Raw genomic sequence first — 17,723 nt, 5'->3', positions numbered from 1 at the left:
AATATTTTAATCGACACAGATCCTTAAACTAGAGGTCGAAAACTATGATCTAACGGCTTAACATCCGAGGTGCATTCACTTTGCATAATAGTTGCCTTTAAACATAGCGTGTAATCCCTCATTTTTTTTTTTGTTAGTCAGCAGTAGTGTAGATTAACCAATATCCTACAAGATTCCAATTCGAACACTGTTACACTTGCCAAGCGGGGTGGCCCGCCTTTTCCAAGCTGCGTGGCCCAGATAATACATCTTAGGTAGGCTCGATTTGTTCGTGGATGACAGGCTTACTCCCCCCGGGCTTGAAGTGTCGGTTTCAATCAGCGAACGTGCAAAAGAGCCGCAAACGGGAACAACATATAATGTTGTAGAATCGGGATCTTATGGACGAAGAGAGTACAAAAGCACCAGGACTTCAGTTGAAGAAAGCAGTACAAGGCCGTTTCCGAAGATGAAAGGAGTCAAGTTGTATATTTCCATAGATAAGCAAGTTTCCCCAATAGCTCAACACACAGCGAACAAAGCGATCCAGAGGGAAATTAATTTTATGCCAACTTTTGGGAATTTCCCGCCACAACTGAGGCAAGTAAAATATTTAAACATACTCTACGTGAAAGATGAATTTTAATAAATTGAACTAGATAAGTCCTGCTTAGGTATGATACATGATACAAACAAATGAATGATATCAATAATTAACTGCTATGTCTTAAGATACATAGCGACTTTTATGACTGGACTAGCGAAATTCATAACTGGCGCTTTATGGTATGGTAAATTTTGAAAAGATCCGCAATATGTCAGTTGATGAGTTTTTTTACGACGCTGCCATACTCGTGCAATCGCATTCGGTTTTCTTACAACTTACCCTATGGGAACGTCCACAAATTACGTAAGGGGTCGTACACTTATTACGTAAGCAATTTTTCTGGGTTTTTCGACCCCCCCTCTCCCCATGTAAGATTTTTTCAATACAAATGAATTTTTATTTATATGGACCGTAAGATATTGACCGACCCCCCCTCCCCCCATAAGTGCTTACGTAATATGTGTACGGCCCCTAACGCTTATAGGGGGGAGGGGGGGTTGAGTGAAGTGTGACGATCCATACGAAATTTTCAGAAGCTTCATACAAAAAGTGTGACATAGGGGGAGGGGGGGGTTGAAAAAATCCAATTTTTGCGTTACGTAATTAATGGATCTTCCCTATTATGCTATTATTGTATTTCAATGATTTTTTGCTTTCCCCGTCAAATTTACAAACTCTTGATCTTTAGACAATTGTCAGTGAGCCTCAAAGGAAATTCGAACTCATTTTTATAAAAAAAGACTAGTCGAATCTGCCCGATCTTGGTCGGATCGTATTTTTTTTTCGACCTTACTGTCAATAGTTTGAGTGATTGCAGCGTCGCCCTTTAAATCGATTTCAGTTCGAGCTTAATGGATTTCTTCAGAACTCATGAAAACGTAGTATTTTTACATTTCTACACAGCTGATCCCAAGACGAATCGATTAGTGAGGAAATCTTGCAAATCGGTCTATCCGTTTGTGAGTTATATTGTTTCAAAGGAAATGTGAACTCATTTTTATACAGTATCCCCCCGCTTATCCGGACCTCGCTAGTCCGACGACTCGTTAGTCCGGATCTCGCTAATTCGGAATTTTCCGGATTAAAAAGTATCAACACCCATTTAAACACATTATGCTGTCAGTTTTCAAATTTGTGCTGTGATTTTGTTTTGGTTCATTTGTATGGATTTGACAGTCGGATTAACGAGAGAAACCCCGATAGTCCGGCCATACATTTGTCGGATCAGCGGGGGTATACTGTATATAGAAGAAGAAGGAGAAGAAGAAGAAGAGAAGTGAAGATAAAACGTTTATTAATATTAAGCGTTTGATATTCGCCATATAAAATGCGCCAGAGATGTTCCAGAAGATCATGAAACAGATCCTGGCTGACTACGATATATCCGTCAACTATTTCGATGGCGTATTGGTTCACGGCGAGAACGAACAGGAGCACGATTCGGCATTGCACAAGGTTCTAAAAGTACTGTAATCTAGAGGAGTGTTGCTGAATCACAGTAAATGCAACGATTCCAATTACAGTATCCCCCCGCTTATCCGGACCTCGCTAGTCCGACGACTCGTTAGTCCGGATCTCGCTAATTCGGAATTTTCAGGATTAAAAAGTATCAACACCCATTTAAACACATTATGCTGTCAGTTTTCAAATTTGTGCTGTGATTTTGTTTTGGTTCATTTGTATGGATTTGACAGTCGGATTAACGAGAGAAACCCCGATAGTCCGGCCATACATTTGTCGGATCAGCGGGGGTATACTGTATTCTGTTTTCCATTGGAAAGGAAAACAGAATAATTGGAATCGTTCAGAGCTCCGTAAAATAGAGGTTCCAAATTCTTGACGATGCAGTATAATATTGATATGGGACGGTAATTTCCAATACTACAAATGCTAACCGATTTATGTGCTAGAGACAATTTCGATAAAAAGCAATGTATATGTTAGTATGCTGTTCGGAATTACTTACTTACTGTTCGGAATTATTAAACGTAATAATCTTTTGTGACAGTCTCAACCCATTATAGGTCCATCTCGCCATTACTCGATATTTAGGCGATATAATTTATTTGGCGGTATTTTTAAGTTTGCATCGAAACCATTAATTTAGATGTACCCCTGGATTCTTATTGGATTTTTTTTCTTGACAACTGTCAAAATCATGAGAGAGCGAGCGGAGTGCGCCAAACATGCACGCTTAAAGTCATTCACACAATTTTGTGTTTCGTTCACACAAAACGGGCCTAACCTGGAACAACACATATTATGAGTAACTGCCATGTTACTCATTTTAGTGTAATTGACGGTGAACGATTTCCGATGAGTTCATTTCACACAGTGAGAGAGCGGTCGGAAAACGGACCTAACCTCAATTATATTTTTTCATGTAAATTGAAAATTATCGCAACATTTTCATACTTTTTCAGAAGAGTCCCCATTTGTTTCGATATGACCAAACTAAAGTGCGATGTTTATAGTCGCACATTTTAGTTGTATCGTATCGAAACATAACGAAAATCCACAGAAAAAGTCATTTTCGTTGCGGTGCATGCCGGACGCAACCGCCATCATGCCAGTCAAAATGGACTTGACAGTTCGAAGCAAAGTTTCTTACACATATTAAAATAATAAAAGACATTACACAGCGACTGTGCATGTCTTACACATAATTTTCACACAGATTGCTATTCTCTCGTGTCATCGTCGTCATGTGTGAAAATTATTCATACTTTAAGCGTGTGTCGAGAGTTTGAGAGAGCGAACTGCCGCTGATGTCAAATTGTTTGAGTAACAAAAGATAATGACCCATCCAGTTGGGCCAACAAATACATCAGTATCTCTGCGATTCGTTTACCAGCACCTATCAGCACTGTAGCAGTCGATAGGTAAAAATATTCTGCCTGTTGTTGGTGGGATGCACTTTCATTTGCATACTTCAAGTGATAGGTCCTAATCGTATGTTAGGCAAGAATTCCGAGACAGAACGGTAACAGCGAACGGAACCACAACAGAGTAACGACGCAGCTGACAGATTCTCAGCTCACTCCACCCTTCGTCGTCAGCCCGTCGTAACTGTTTTGCTTGCCATCGACCGACAGTTTTTGAGCTCGCGCGACTGCAATGTAGTGTGAAAAATTAGTGTGGTGTTTGATGGTGGCGTAGCTCGTCGGAGGAATATTATTTTTACGGTCGGTTCGCGTGTGCGGGTGGTTTGTAGATTTGTAGAAGATTTTCTAATATCAAAGCGCGTAGCCTTGCGTGACGGGTTGGGATTTACGCGGCGAAGCCATCGTTGTCCACCGTAGAAGTAAAACTTGCAGACCGATTGAGTGACAGCTGGGAGGTTTGTGTTTCCGCATTCGGATTGTGGAAGCAACCAGCGACAGAAGCAGCAGGAAGGATTAGAGCTTCATTTGTACCGCATCATCATCATCATCTTTGCCGGTCATATTTGCGTTGTAATCACAAAGAAGCGGCCAAACTGATTCCGCTGCGGCTGCACTCGTCATTCACTCTTCGCCAAGAGCTCCACTCCCACGTCCATTTGTGCGGATGGATTTTGTATTCAATCCCCTTGTCGTACATGTGTCGTATTCGTGCCTACTGTGACAATTTTTTTCCTCATTCAAGTCTATTTTCGAAAAAGTAGGCAAATTTAGCTCATGTTTCGTGAAACTTGCGCACGGCAGAGCGCACTGATCTTTATCGCGGGAGTTGGACGACGACGATCGGAAGCAGCTACGCGCAAAGGTTCCCAACGCTTGAAGCACGACTCAGACAATAATGTAATTTGAAGCTGCCCAACAAACAATTTAAGCGAAATAAGCTAGTGTTTTGGCCGCAGAAGCCTGTTTTTGGTCGAATAAGCGCTCTATCAGCTTCCAATGTTTGTCGATTATGATTCAATGGATATACTACGCCCACCCTACTGTCATCGCCTATCTCTCCAATGGGAAAAAATGGTGGCTAGCATCTCTGGGGTTAGCGCGTGGTGGGCCCCACTGACAATTCAAAATTAGTAAACAAAAACATCATTTCAGGACTAATTTTCTGTGATGGAGTAATTGTTGTTAAGCGATTTGAATGAATTTATTACTATTTTCGTTACGTACCACGTATTCCGTGCCGTGAAAAATGTGTTCGATTTTCAATTAAAATGTAATAAGACCGTCATTCAACACAACACGGTTAGTACGGTGCAAAACAAATTTGAATATTTGGTAAAAATATTTTAACAGAAAATAACGCCAACAGCAAAACAGTAACGTGAATTTTATGCTGGAGCCAGAAGCATAGCTGTGTGTCATCCGGCTGGCTACGCCACAGTTCTCAAACCAAGTGGCAATAAATCCGTAGCCCATCGAATAAAAAGCAAGGCATATAATTTGATGTCATACATGACCCATGTTCTTAAAAGACAGGGACACCGTCTTCGACCAGAGGTCGTACAGACAACACCAGACTGAAACAGCGTTGATGCTCGAATGATTGGCGATTCCAGAATTTGCAAGTCAAGTTTGAAGTATTGGCTCTACCTGTTTTCACAATAATGATTATTATGTTGACAAAACATCAAGGCACTCTAGGGTCGTGGGTTCGAGCTCCATCGGAGGAAAAGTGGTTACCTCCAATACATTTTTCAAATCAAAATCCTTCAAATAATGTATACATTTTCACATATGATTTATCAGAACACAGTAAAAAAAGGCTACTGCACGGAAGAAGCTGACAAAACTGCAAAAGTTAGTGTTCATTGCTATAACAGAATCGATACGTAGCACTCTTCCAAAAAATTCTAAATCTGCGACCGTTACTTGAATTTGTGCAGTTAAAAGCGGGAAAGAATATGCAAAAACTCAAACCATTGAAGGTATTGAAGTCAGAAGATTTAGTTGGTCACTTGAGTCTTTCACAAAATTTTCAATATGGACCAGTGATGAATATGAAAGAATACTGGGTGAAACCTGTGGAGAGCTACGACATTCCCTATAATATATGAGAGCCAAATTTGGATAGTCGAAGGTCCAACTGTTCAAGATGGTTCCATAAAAGCGGGAGTAGCAATCTTCGGCTCTGGGATAGCGTTCTCAGTGTTAATTTTTGCTATAATGAAATGTGTTAATGTTTGTCTAGAGAGGAAATATAAATATGCGAATATTTGTATTTTCACAGATAGTTAAACGGCACTCAACGTATTGAGTAGCTTTAGATGTACATCAAAGCTTGGCTTGGAATGCTTTCTTTCATTGCGAAAGGTGTGCCAAGAGCATTCCGTAAATCTGTACTGGGTTCCGGGACACTGCGGCATTGAGGGTAATGAAAAGGCAGACGAGCCTGTGACACAAAGCTCAAATACTTAGTTTATTGGCCCAGAACCTTTCTGCAATATATCATCATCTTCTTCTTTTTCTTCTTCTTCTTCCATGGCTCTACATTTCAACTGGAACTATCTGCTTTTCAACTTAGTGTTCTATCAGCATTTCCACAGTTATTAATTGAAAGCTTTTTAATGCCCGCCAATTGCATGAATATGTATCTTGTGTGCCAAATACAATGAAAACACTATGCCTTGGGATTCGAGAATGTTTCCCTCCCGAAAACATTTTCGACCGGCCGAGTATCGGATTCGCCATCTATGGACGCATTTGTAAGCAAGGCTAACAGAAGACCCTTTTGGAAATGGAAGAAGAAAAACGTGATAACAGCGGGCTTAGCTTTTAATTTGGAAAGCTTTAATGAGATTCAAAAGGATTCAAAAGACGAAAGAGTTTGAGGGCTGTTAAAGAAGAATAGAAATACAAAAAAAATATAGGTAAAAGGCTATATGATTCTACAAATAGATCTTTCTTGAAGATATTTTACTGCATAGAAATGTTTAGGATATTTTAGAAATCAAGTAAAGCTTCACGTAATCTTTTTAATATAAAATGCAATAAATTTTAAATTTGTTTGAAGAGACTTCATTTCACCTCAAATTAAAAGAACAATACAGCGACTTTTTAGCAAAATTGTATAAACCATCAACGGCAGTGCTTTGATGACTTGTTTGAAAGGGTTCGGAACCTCTGCTGCGAATGTTTGTTGAATTACGTCTTCACAAATGTTGATTTTTCTTTCTTTTATTGAACCAGCCCGTCTCATGCGGTTCATCATCAATATAGGGGAAAACACTTGAACCACCAGTCAGTGCAAGTTCCGTTCGCGCATCGGTGAAAAAATATTCGTAAATCGTAGATCTAGTTCAAAGAACTTGAAACGGATTTTTAGTGCGAGTGCAATCGTTGAACAAAGACCAAAACTTTAGTTCTTCTACGGCGACCTCCCAGCGAACGCAAACCTCGCTGCGTAAGCTGCGCGTCGTGTGGTGTGGTGCATGATAACAGAGGCACGGCCGGCTGTGGTCCGTATCGCCGTTGCCGATATCGGGGAATGGAAGACGAGCTGGAAGATAAGATTCTCTATCAAACATTCTTCAAATCGCACATGAAGCTCCTGTCCAAGTTCGCAGTCGGCGTATCGCCGCTCAACAGTTCGGTCGGTTACGTCTGGAAAGTGATGCGCGTCTATCTGCTCAAGCCGGAGGTTCTGATTGCCGGTCTGTTGATTTTCGTCTTTGTGCTCTATCTTCAAGCGAGCGAAGTATGGAGCCGAGGATTCATCGGGAAGATCAGCAGCAGCTTTGGGCTCACCAAGGGAACCCGCTCGGGGAAACTGGCCCTGCTGACGTCGGCTGCCGAGAAGCACAGCTGGGAGGACAAACGCGGGACCAGTGCGGTGTACGCGGTGCAGGGTCGCCGGCCACGGATGGAGGACAGGTGAGTGGAAACATTTGTATTTTTTTTGCCTTGCAACGTGCTTGGCGAATAAATATTTTTGACTTCGTTTGTTTTGATAGGATCAACGTAGATAATGGTTTACACATTTCGAAATTACGCTTTGAGTCAGTTATTGGTGGCCTAAGCTAGTTATTTTTATCATCGAATTGAACCAGACAAATAAACACTCGTCGTGATATAAAAGAAGCGGTTAAAGTATCGTTATTCCACTTATTCAACAAACGTCTAATATGAGATAGTGTTTAGTCATAACATTAATCGTATTTAATTCCATTTTAAACATTAAGCGATGGCAAAAGATTGCCCTTCGAAGCCGACCGGTGCGAAAGTGTCACCGAAAAAGTGCAATCGTTTGATATTAAAAATACTACGAGCTTTAAGAAATCAAATTAAGTAACAAGTGATACCTATACAAGTTTATTTGGAATTACGGATCGAGGATTTCAATTTCTAATGCCTCTGCCTATTAATATAGAATCATGGCTCGACAAACAATGAATTGATAATAAAGCTAGGAACCGGCTCGGGTAACTTGAAACGTAGTCCTTTTTTTACAACAGTTAACATAATCAGATCGATTCAACTGAGACGCACAATGCGACTAGAGATGTCGAGTCGCCTAATAATAAATCAGTGTTGGGGAAAACTCAAAGTCTCAAAACTCACAGACGATTCCAATCAAGCGGACTTAATTATCTAAAACGTACCTCGCCCGTGCAGACCTATAATTCTTGAATTCAAAATAGAGAGTAAATAAATAATTCTAGCAATTAAAGAAAACATAGAAAACGCATTGAATGAGTTGATGGCAGTGTAAGTTGAACTATTGAATAAAATTTACTTAGCATGATAGATGGAAAAGTTCTTACACACATCACTGGAACTTCTTAAATGCAGAATTGTCCTATCCGTGGTGCAACCCCTAGGATAACGAACAGCAATTGAACCGTTTGTTTGAGAAACTGCACATGTAACATTTTTGGCCAAAATGAGATTTTTATATATTCTGAATCCAAAAATACGTATTCTGGCAAAAAAACACGAAAAAAATTTGTTCAGGAATGTATGGCATTTTTTTAGTTTGTTTGAGAAACTACATATGTCCACGCACTTTGAAGAGCAATTATGGAGTACTGCATACAGTTTTCGCACTGGAAGTGCCCCAGGGTGTTGAGTTTTGCCAAAAACTTTTGATCTGTATCGAAGAAATCAAAAGATTCGGTGCCAATTTGTTGAAAAACAGTTTTTTGTTGTTTTCTCGAAATTTTGTAAAATGGATATATCTAGACCAACATTTGAAAAGGGCGTAACAGCCAAAATTTATTCTTTCTGATTCTTCGTCTACATATATTGCTCTATATGTGGACGAAAAACCAGAAGGAATAAATTTTGGCTGTTACGCCCTTTTCAAATGTTGGTCTAGATATGCAGTTTTTCCAACAAATGATTCAATTACTATATGGCATATTCAGCGCCATAGCATGCGGTTGGCCGGGTTGGCCCCCATAAAACGCGCTAACTTTTAGAGGGGCGTCGAAATCACCATATGAGAATATAAACAATTGTACTAATATGTAATAAGGGGCAAAAAAAAATAAAAAATCGACTTTAAAGACCAAAGAACTATAAGAGAGATATTTGGAGTATTGTTGAGCAAACATCTATTCTGGTTTCTCGGTGACTTTCGGAAGTGGTCACAAGGGAAGCGGTTGATAAAAAGATTCCAACGCATAATATTCAAATTTTTATTTTTTATTTTTTTAGCAAGGGTGAACAAAAATTGTATATTTGATTATACTGAAGTGTAATACCTGCACTGCGTGGTCGAATTAGTTCCAATTTGGCACTATCACCCAGGGACCTCCAGAACCGTAATGTAATGCAGTAGTGAGAACAATTTTCTCTCCATTTATTGGACTTAAACAACTCAGTACATTCCTTCAGGGGTTTCAACCCAATGACCTGTTGGTTAATCAAAATATGAACAACCATTTTGCTTTAATAACATTCAGCTTAAATTGCAGGCCTGGTAGCGAGTCACTTTTTAGTGACTTGGTCACTATTTTGAGGCTAGTCACTAAAAAGTCACTATTTGCATCCAAAAGTCACTAAAGTCACTATTTTTCTGAAAATGGTCACTAAAGTCACTATTTTTTCGGAATCCCCTATTGTAAAAAAATTCAGAATAAAATTTTGTTGTACCAATTATTATCATCCAAATCAAATATTAATCTGGTAGCACAGGACACTAAATTCGAAACTTTATGATTGATTTTTATTTTCAGAAATATCATATTAATTTTATTAAAAATTGAGAATAGATAATCAAAAAACTAGTGTGAAGATGAATGAATTGAATCCGACCAATCTAAAATCAAAATCTGAAATAAAACAAAAAAATAATTAGATTTTAAAGATTTTTTTAATTTAAAATTATTTGTCCACCCACTAAAGTCTACCATTTAGAAATTAATTTCTAATAAAAGATTATCGTTTTATTGAATTTTCAAAAAAAAATTCAGAATGTCACGTCGAGATCAAAATCTAAAAAAAAATCATTTAAATTTATTATTAAACCATAGTTTATAAAACAAAGACAGGAACACCGTCTTCGACCAGAGGTCGTACATACAAACTGAACACTTAACACCTAGCATTAGCCAACTGACATGAAAAGTTTCCTCCTTATCGGAACGGGAATTGAACCCACACTCCATAGCACATGCGTCTAGACGATTGACGTCGCTAACCGCACGGCCATGAAGCCCAGACCATGAAGTTTAGTAATAGATAAAATCGTATTTTTGAAATTTCTTCATTATTTTGATTATTTTGTATTTTTTAAACAAATGGTCCTACCACAGATTTATACGCTTTGCGAGTACAAATAGTTCACCGTCTACAGAAACTTCCAACTCAGTGGTACTTATGAGGTTACTGGCCTCTTGCTTCCATCCTCTTCCTCCTTACGATGAAGATGGGCGTAGCCAGTAGCAGTAATCCTCATGCTTTTGCTGTTTTTGATTTTTCTTGATATGTGATAGCATTTTATATGAGGTTTAAAAAACTACTACTTTGCAATCCACTTGTAGCTCTATACCCGATTCAAAACTTCATTCAAAAGTCACTATTTGGTCACTTTTTCTGCAATAGAAAGTCACTATTTGGTTACTTTTCCTTCATCGTTGGTCACTAAAGTCACTATTTTTAACGGCATTCATCGCTACCAGCCCTGAAATTGTTTGTTGGGATGTCCTTAAAGTCCTCAGTGTTCATTACGGATTAGTCCAAAAAATTACCAGATATTGGTACAAAGTTGCATTTTATCTTAGTTCTGCTGCTTTTGATAGCGACTCCGATTATCGAGCAACTCATATTAGAGTTCAATTTTATTGACTCAACAATTTACAGGGCCCAGTATTGCAACCAATTTACCGTCAGACTCACTTCATAATAGGATTTTTCTTAATCCGAATAGATTCGATATCGATTTCGGTCACCAACCAGCCCACTCAAGAGTTGGGTTTTCCTTGATGCGACATGGTCAAATAGTGATTCCGATCATCGATCGGAACCCACTTCTTAGCCGAATTTCATTGAACTAACTAGGTCAACGGTGTTTTTAAACCATTGGGATAGGGGAGACCGGGGATGGTTGACCAAGTTTTGCTTTCGGAATGTCTGTACTAATTCTGGTTACAAAAAACGGTTTTCACTGTCATAAATATACAAGTCTTGAGCACATTTGTGACAAGGCTGGGGTAGGTTGGCCGAGTTTTTGAAAATAATTGAAACACATCAAATAAATCAGTGGGCAATGTTTAGAAGTGGAAAAAATGTAGTGTTAATAGTTTTTTAATTTTTAGGCACGTAAAAAAATCTTAACTCTTTACTTTTTGGTCTTTTTAACCCTTATGCGGCCAACAAAAAAACACACGTGGATGGCCGACAGGGTACCCGTGTTCCCATAAATTGATATTCTCATAACTTCAACAATTTTCAACCGATTTGGATAATTTTGACAGTTTTGGAAACAGAAACTCATATACTTTTTGCCCATTGTCAAGGTTTACAGCTAATGTCCATAGTTATACAAGAAATCTTTGAAGTAAGGCTTAAGAGTCTACACGCGTAACCAAAGGCCATTCAGTCAGTTTCAAATATGCTACAAGCTCTTTGCGCTTCTTAGAATTGAAGGTGTTCACAGTATATGCTTCGGGTAATGCAAAAATCCCTAAAATGAGGTCTTAGTCATCCGAGAAATCTCTGGAGTAAAGCCTAAAGATCTACTCGCGTAACCAAAGGCCTATTATGCAAATTCAAATACGGTACATGCTCTTTGTGGTACTTAGCATAGAATGCGTTCAAAGTATATGTTCCGAGTCATCCAAGAAATCTCTGGAGTAAGGCCTTAAGGTCTACACTCGTAACCATGGGTCTATGGACTTGTCTCAAAAGTGGTACATGCCCTTTGCGCATCTTGAAATCAGATGTGATCACTACATATGTTCTGCGCTATCGAAGAAATCTCTCGGATAAGTCCTCTGGCGCCTTCATTGCATATGTTCATGGTCATCCAAGAAAACCCTGGAAAAGGCCTTCAAGTCTACACGCGTAACCAAAGATCTATCAGATTTTTTCAAAAGTGTTACATGCCTTTTGAGGTACATACAATAGATTGCATCCATTCCATAGATTCATGGTCATCCAAGAAAAGCCTGGAATAGGAATTTAAACCTGCAATGGTACTCAGAGATCTTTTTGCTTGTTTCAAAAGTGGTACATGCCCTTTGTGGTACGTAGAATAGAATACGTCCATTGCATATGTTTATGGTCTTCCAAGAAAATGCTAGAATAGGCCTCAGTATCTTCACACGTAACCAGATACCTTTCGGATTGTTTCAAAAGTGGCATATGCCCTTTATGGTACATAGAATATACCGCTTTCATTGCATATGTTCATGGGTATCCAAGAGACACTTGAACAATCCTTAAAACTTCACACGTAACCAGAGTTCTTTCGGCCTAGTTGAATAGTTATACATGCCTTTTATTGTACGTAGAATAGAATGCACCCATTTTAAATGTTCATGGTCATCCAAGAAAACCCTGAAGTAAGGCATTAGGATCTACACCAGAGATATATCAGCCTGTTTTAAATTTGGTACATGCCTTTGGGGCCCATGAATAAAATGCGTTCATGGTATATGCTAATGGTCATCCTAGAAATTTATGGAGTAAGACTTCTCGATACACTCGATACGGAAGCAACGCACAACTGTCATTTTTATTATACACTCGATACGGAAGCAACGCACAACTGTCATTTTTATTATTTCACGCATGCTGCGACGCAGCAAAGCTAAATCAACAAAAATTACAGTTGTGCGCCGCCTCCGTATTGATTGGTGTGCCCCCGAAAACGCGAGCACTTTGAAAGTTGGATTCCGTGAGGAGTGTCCTTAATCTAATTTTAATATGGTACATGATCTTTGCGATATTAGCCCGTTTTTTTCCCTCACGTTCTCGGCGTGAAGTTGTATCGTTCCAATTTTTTTAATTTATTCCAAAGCATAGACAACTTCATATTAGTGATATGAAACCTGGAACCAACAACAACAAGACAACAATAACTACTTGGAATGCTATTATATCAAGATGAGGTTTCACTTCTTGTTTATTCTTCAATAACTGCCCAGAGCTAATGACAACAACTTGAACTACTTGAAATGCAAACATATACCAATAGCCTTCCGTTCATGGGTTGATCTACAGATCATTCCTATATGGAGTTCATAGACTACCTAGTACCATGGCAAAAACAAAAACTACAGCAGACGTTCGATAACTGCAAGTCATTTAACTGCAATTCGATAGTTGCAACAGTTTTACAGTTATCGGACCGCTAAACTTCAAACCGATGTCAGACTCAATGACAGCTGCATTGCGCTGCACATTTGGATGCACTTTTATTGCATTTGACGTCGATTGACAACCGTTTGACGTCTAGAGTGCGTTGCAGTTACCGAACGGCATTCGATAACTGAAAAGTAAACATTTTGCAGTTATCGAACGGCTACTGTACTAGGAATGCGTACATTCACTCAGATGAGGTTGACTCGATTTTGTTACTCCCAGATTTTGTCTACCCCTAATTTTGCCTAACCCGATTTTATCACGTTTTCGACCCAATTTGCCGCAAACAAAGATTTTCATGAAATAACTTTCACTGCCTGTAGCTTATTATGAATCATTTATGAGTACCTGTTAATAAGTTTGTAAGTCTCTTCGACAAAAAAATACGGATTCCATTCACGTATTTTGCCTTGCCTTCATTACGGAGCCCACTACAATGAAAATAATTACTTAAAATACAAACATATACCAAGAAGGGGTCTCACAACTTGTTTATTTTCAAATAACTGCCTCCATTAAGGAGGTTGATCCATCGACCTTGACTCTAGTTCATAGACTACCTGGAGCTCAAGACAACAACAAGAACTACTCACAAAACTTGTTTATTTTTCGATCACTGCCTTCATTACGGAGATTTATCTACAGAACTTCGGTGGGGTTTGATCCCACGAAACCAGTAAGCTAGACAGGTGTTTTCCCTACTAAGCTACGAAGGACCTCCGTCGTCCTCCGCAGCTTAGCGGGTACTGATGAAACCAAATTTACAGCACCAGACAGGTAGCCGATTTTTTTTATTCTTTGTTTATGTGTTCTTTTTTTAATTCTAGATTTAGTTCAACACCGAGCGCATGTAGCCGAACTCTCGCAATACATTCTCAGAACTAACTCTCTCATATATGTTTTTTACAATGCCAACCAAGTAGGATGAGTATTTAGTATTATCTGGCTCCTACACACTTGCTTCATCACCAACGGCGCTCGATGAAGTAGGGTTGTGTGAGATTGTGCCAGTTGGTCGTCAGATCCCAACCCGACCACATAAGCGAAGAGAGATCGCCTTTCGAGTTCAGTACATTCAAAGTTAATTGCCTATGTTCCGGGTATTGAGCCACCCGGAGTGGAAATTAACTCGATTATGCATATGCACAACATGTGATAGATTAAGTTCGGAAAAGGTATTGGAGGAAAACCACTACCTTCCGTCCCTCCCAGTTGTTCTTCAATAACTGCATCCGTTACGGAGGTTGATCCACCGACCTTGACTCTATGGAGTTCGTAGACTACCTGTAGCCCACGACAACAACAAGAACTACTTGGAATACAAACATATACCAAGAAAGGGTCACGCTACTTGTTTATTCTTCGATAACTGCCTCCATTATGGAGATTGATCCGAAGATCTTGACTGTATGGAGTTCGTAGACTACCTGGAACTCACGACAAGAACTACATGGAATACAAACATATACCAAGAAGGGGTCACACAACTTGTTTATTCTTCAATAACTGCCTCCATTACGAAGATTGATCCACAGACCTTGACTCTATGGAGATCGTAGACTACCTGGAACCAATGACAACAAGAACTACTTGGAATACAAACAAATACCATGAAGGCGTCACACAACTTGTTTATTCTTCAATAACTGCCTCCGTTACCAAGGTCGAACCCCATACCTTGACTCTATGGAGTTCGTAGACTACCTGGAGTCCTCGACAACAACAAGAACTACTTGGAATACACACATATACCAAGAAGGGGTCACGCTACTTGTTTATTCTTCGATAACTGCCTCCATTACGGAGATAGATCCGAAGATATTGACGGTATGGAGTTCGTAGACTACCTGGAACTCACGACAACAACAAGAACTACATGAAATACAAACACATACCAAGAAGGGGTCACACAACTTGTTTATTCTTCAATAACTGCCTCCATTACAGAGGTTGATCCACCGACCTTGAATCAATGGAGTTCGTAGACTACCTGGAGCCAACGACAACAACAAGAACTATTTGGAATACAAACATATATCAAGAAGGGGTCATAAAACTTGTTTATTCTTCAAACGCTGCCTCCGTTACCGAGGTCGATCCCCAGACCTTGACTCTAAGGAGTTCGTAGACTACCTGGAGTCTTCGACAACAACAAGAACTTCTTGGAATACACACATATACCAACAAGGGGTCACGCAACTTGTTTATTCCTCGATAACTGCCTCCATTACGGAGATTGATCCGAACATCTTGACTGTATGGAGTTTGTAGACTATCTGGAACTCAGGACAACAACAAGAACTACATGAAATACAAACATATACGAAGAAGGGGTCACGCAACCTGTTTATTTTTCGAAAAACGCCTCCATTACGGAGATTGCTCCGAAGACCTTGACTGTATAGAGTTCGTAGACTACCTGGAACTCACGACAACAACAAGAACTGCATGAAAAACAAACATATGCCAAGAAGGGGTCACACAACTTGTTTATTCTTCGATAACTGCCCCCATTACCGAGATTGATTCGAAGACCTTGACTGTGTGAAGTTCGTAGACTACCTGGAACTCATGACAACAACAGGAACTACTTGGAATACAAACATATACCAAGAAGGGGTCATGCAACTTGTTTATTCTCCGATAACTGCCTCCATCACGGAGATTGATCCGAAGACCTTGACTGTATGGAGTTCGTAGACTACCTGGAATCAATGACAGCAACAAGAACTACTTGGAATGCAAACATGTTTTAAGAAAAGGTCATTGGATGACCCGGAATATATACTGTGAAAGCATTATATGCTAAGCACCATAAAGAGCATGTACCGTTTTTGAATTTACACGGTAGACCTTTGGTTACGTTAGCAGACCATAAGATCTTATTCCAGGGATTTTTTGGATGACTTAGGCCTTACTCCAGGGGTTTTTGGAAACCCAGAATATATACTGTGAACACCGACTATTCTAAGAAGCGCAATGAGCATGTAATATATTTGAAACTGGTTGATAGTCCTTCGGTTACGTGTGTAGATTATTAAGCCTTACTTCAAAGATTTCTTGTATAACCATGGACAAGAGCTGTAAACCTTGACAATGGACAAAAAGTATATGAGTTTCTGTTTCCAAAACTGTCAAAATTATCTAAATCGGTTGAAAATTGTTAAAGTTATGAAAATACCAATTTAGTGGAACACGGGTACCCTGTCGGCCATCCACGTGGTAAAAAAAATCAGATGCCCCTCCCCACGTCCCTCCTCACTGTATCAACGTGATTTTCTCACAGATGCTACATTTTATGGAGTTCTTAGATGTCACCGAGTTTCAGCTTTCAGCTATAAAAATTCATTGAAATATCACCACTTGAATTTGAAAAAGGAACACGGGTACCCCGTCGGCCGCATAAGGGTTAAACATGTTCAGTGATCTTTTTACAAATATCGCTACTTTCATTTTCTCTGCCAAAGTATACTTATATTTGATATATTTTCTCGAGCATTTTCTATTTTTTCAATGCTGCTTTTATTGGAGAATCGGTAAAAATTATGTCGGTTGGTATTTACTAAATTTTCAACTCGGCCCACAAAAGTCAACCAACCTACCCCACGAGATGTTTTCGAGAACAATCACAATTTACAAACACGAAAGTGAGGCTACCCTAGAAACATTTTTACCGTTCTGTAGGATTTTTCATACCCTCTCCAGCGTATCACGTTTTTAGAAATCTGATGAATATTGATTCGTGTTAGAAATATGACATTACCCTCACATAAATTTACTCACTAGCACCAAAATAGCAAAAAACGTGATCCTGAGCAAACGGAAATACTAAAATATTTGAAATTGCATCCGTACATGGGCGATCTAATACCCCACCCAAATCATTATAATGAGCTTTAAATGTGCCTCAAAACGTTTTCACAAAAGCCATTCGGTCAGCCGGCCCCTTCGGCCAATCAGCCCCGGTCTCCCCTACTCCAGAGTTGAATTTTACTTGATCTTAGCCTCAACCAACAATCTAAGCTGAATATGCTAGTTTTTTTGGCTAAATAAGTATGTTTTTGACTAAATATTTAAGCGCTTTACCAGCTTCCAATATTTGTTGGGGTAGGTCCGATGGCGATTTGGGCCATAAACTAATCCGACGAGTGACAAATAGGGTTATAGTCATTCTTATCAATGGTTTATTTACGTCGAAGTAGATTTTTTTGGACGTGACTAAGTCCAGTAATATTCCTTCAATTCACCAACCGGATTTTTGTTGATCCGAATAGGTCCGATGGTGATTTTGGCCATATAGCTTCTAGTGATCCAACAAGGTTCGATAGCGACTCTTGCCATTGACCATCCCCCCTCAGAGTTGGATTGTATTAACCCAACTAGGTCTA

The 17,723-nt window shown here is 39.3% G+C and overlaps 1 protein-coding gene across 5 annotated transcripts in view; it reads left to right on the top strand.

The window, feature by feature from the left end:
• LOC134212878 (protein phosphatase 1L) overlaps nt 1-17,723 on the top strand; it is a 143,409-nt gene that overhangs the window by 98,097 nt on the left and 27,589 nt on the right. Inside the window, exons 1-2 of one of the 5 annotated variants that reach the window (XM_062691143.1) lie at nt 3,614-3,771; nt 6,715-7,398. In XM_062691143.1, the coding sequence (XP_062547127.1) occupies nt 7,013-7,398 (386 nt within the window). In that variant the 5' untranslated portion in view covers nt 3,614-3,771; nt 6,715-7,012. Of the gene's footprint in view, nt 1-3,613; nt 4,028-6,714; nt 7,399-17,723 lie in introns of those variants that run through there. The other 4 variants (XM_062691145.1, XM_062691142.1, XM_062691141.1 and 1 more) reach the window with 4 other exon arrangements.

Source organism: Armigeres subalbatus, chromosome 2 (genome assembly GCF_024139115.2).
Source record: "Armigeres subalbatus isolate Guangzhou_Male chromosome 2, GZ_Asu_2, whole genome shotgun sequence".
In the NCBI taxonomy this organism is placed as follows: domain Eukaryota; kingdom Metazoa; phylum Arthropoda; class Insecta; order Diptera; family Culicidae; genus Armigeres; species Armigeres subalbatus.
Note: the sequence above shows the minus strand (reverse complement) of the source record. Positions and strands in the feature narration are given on the sequence as shown.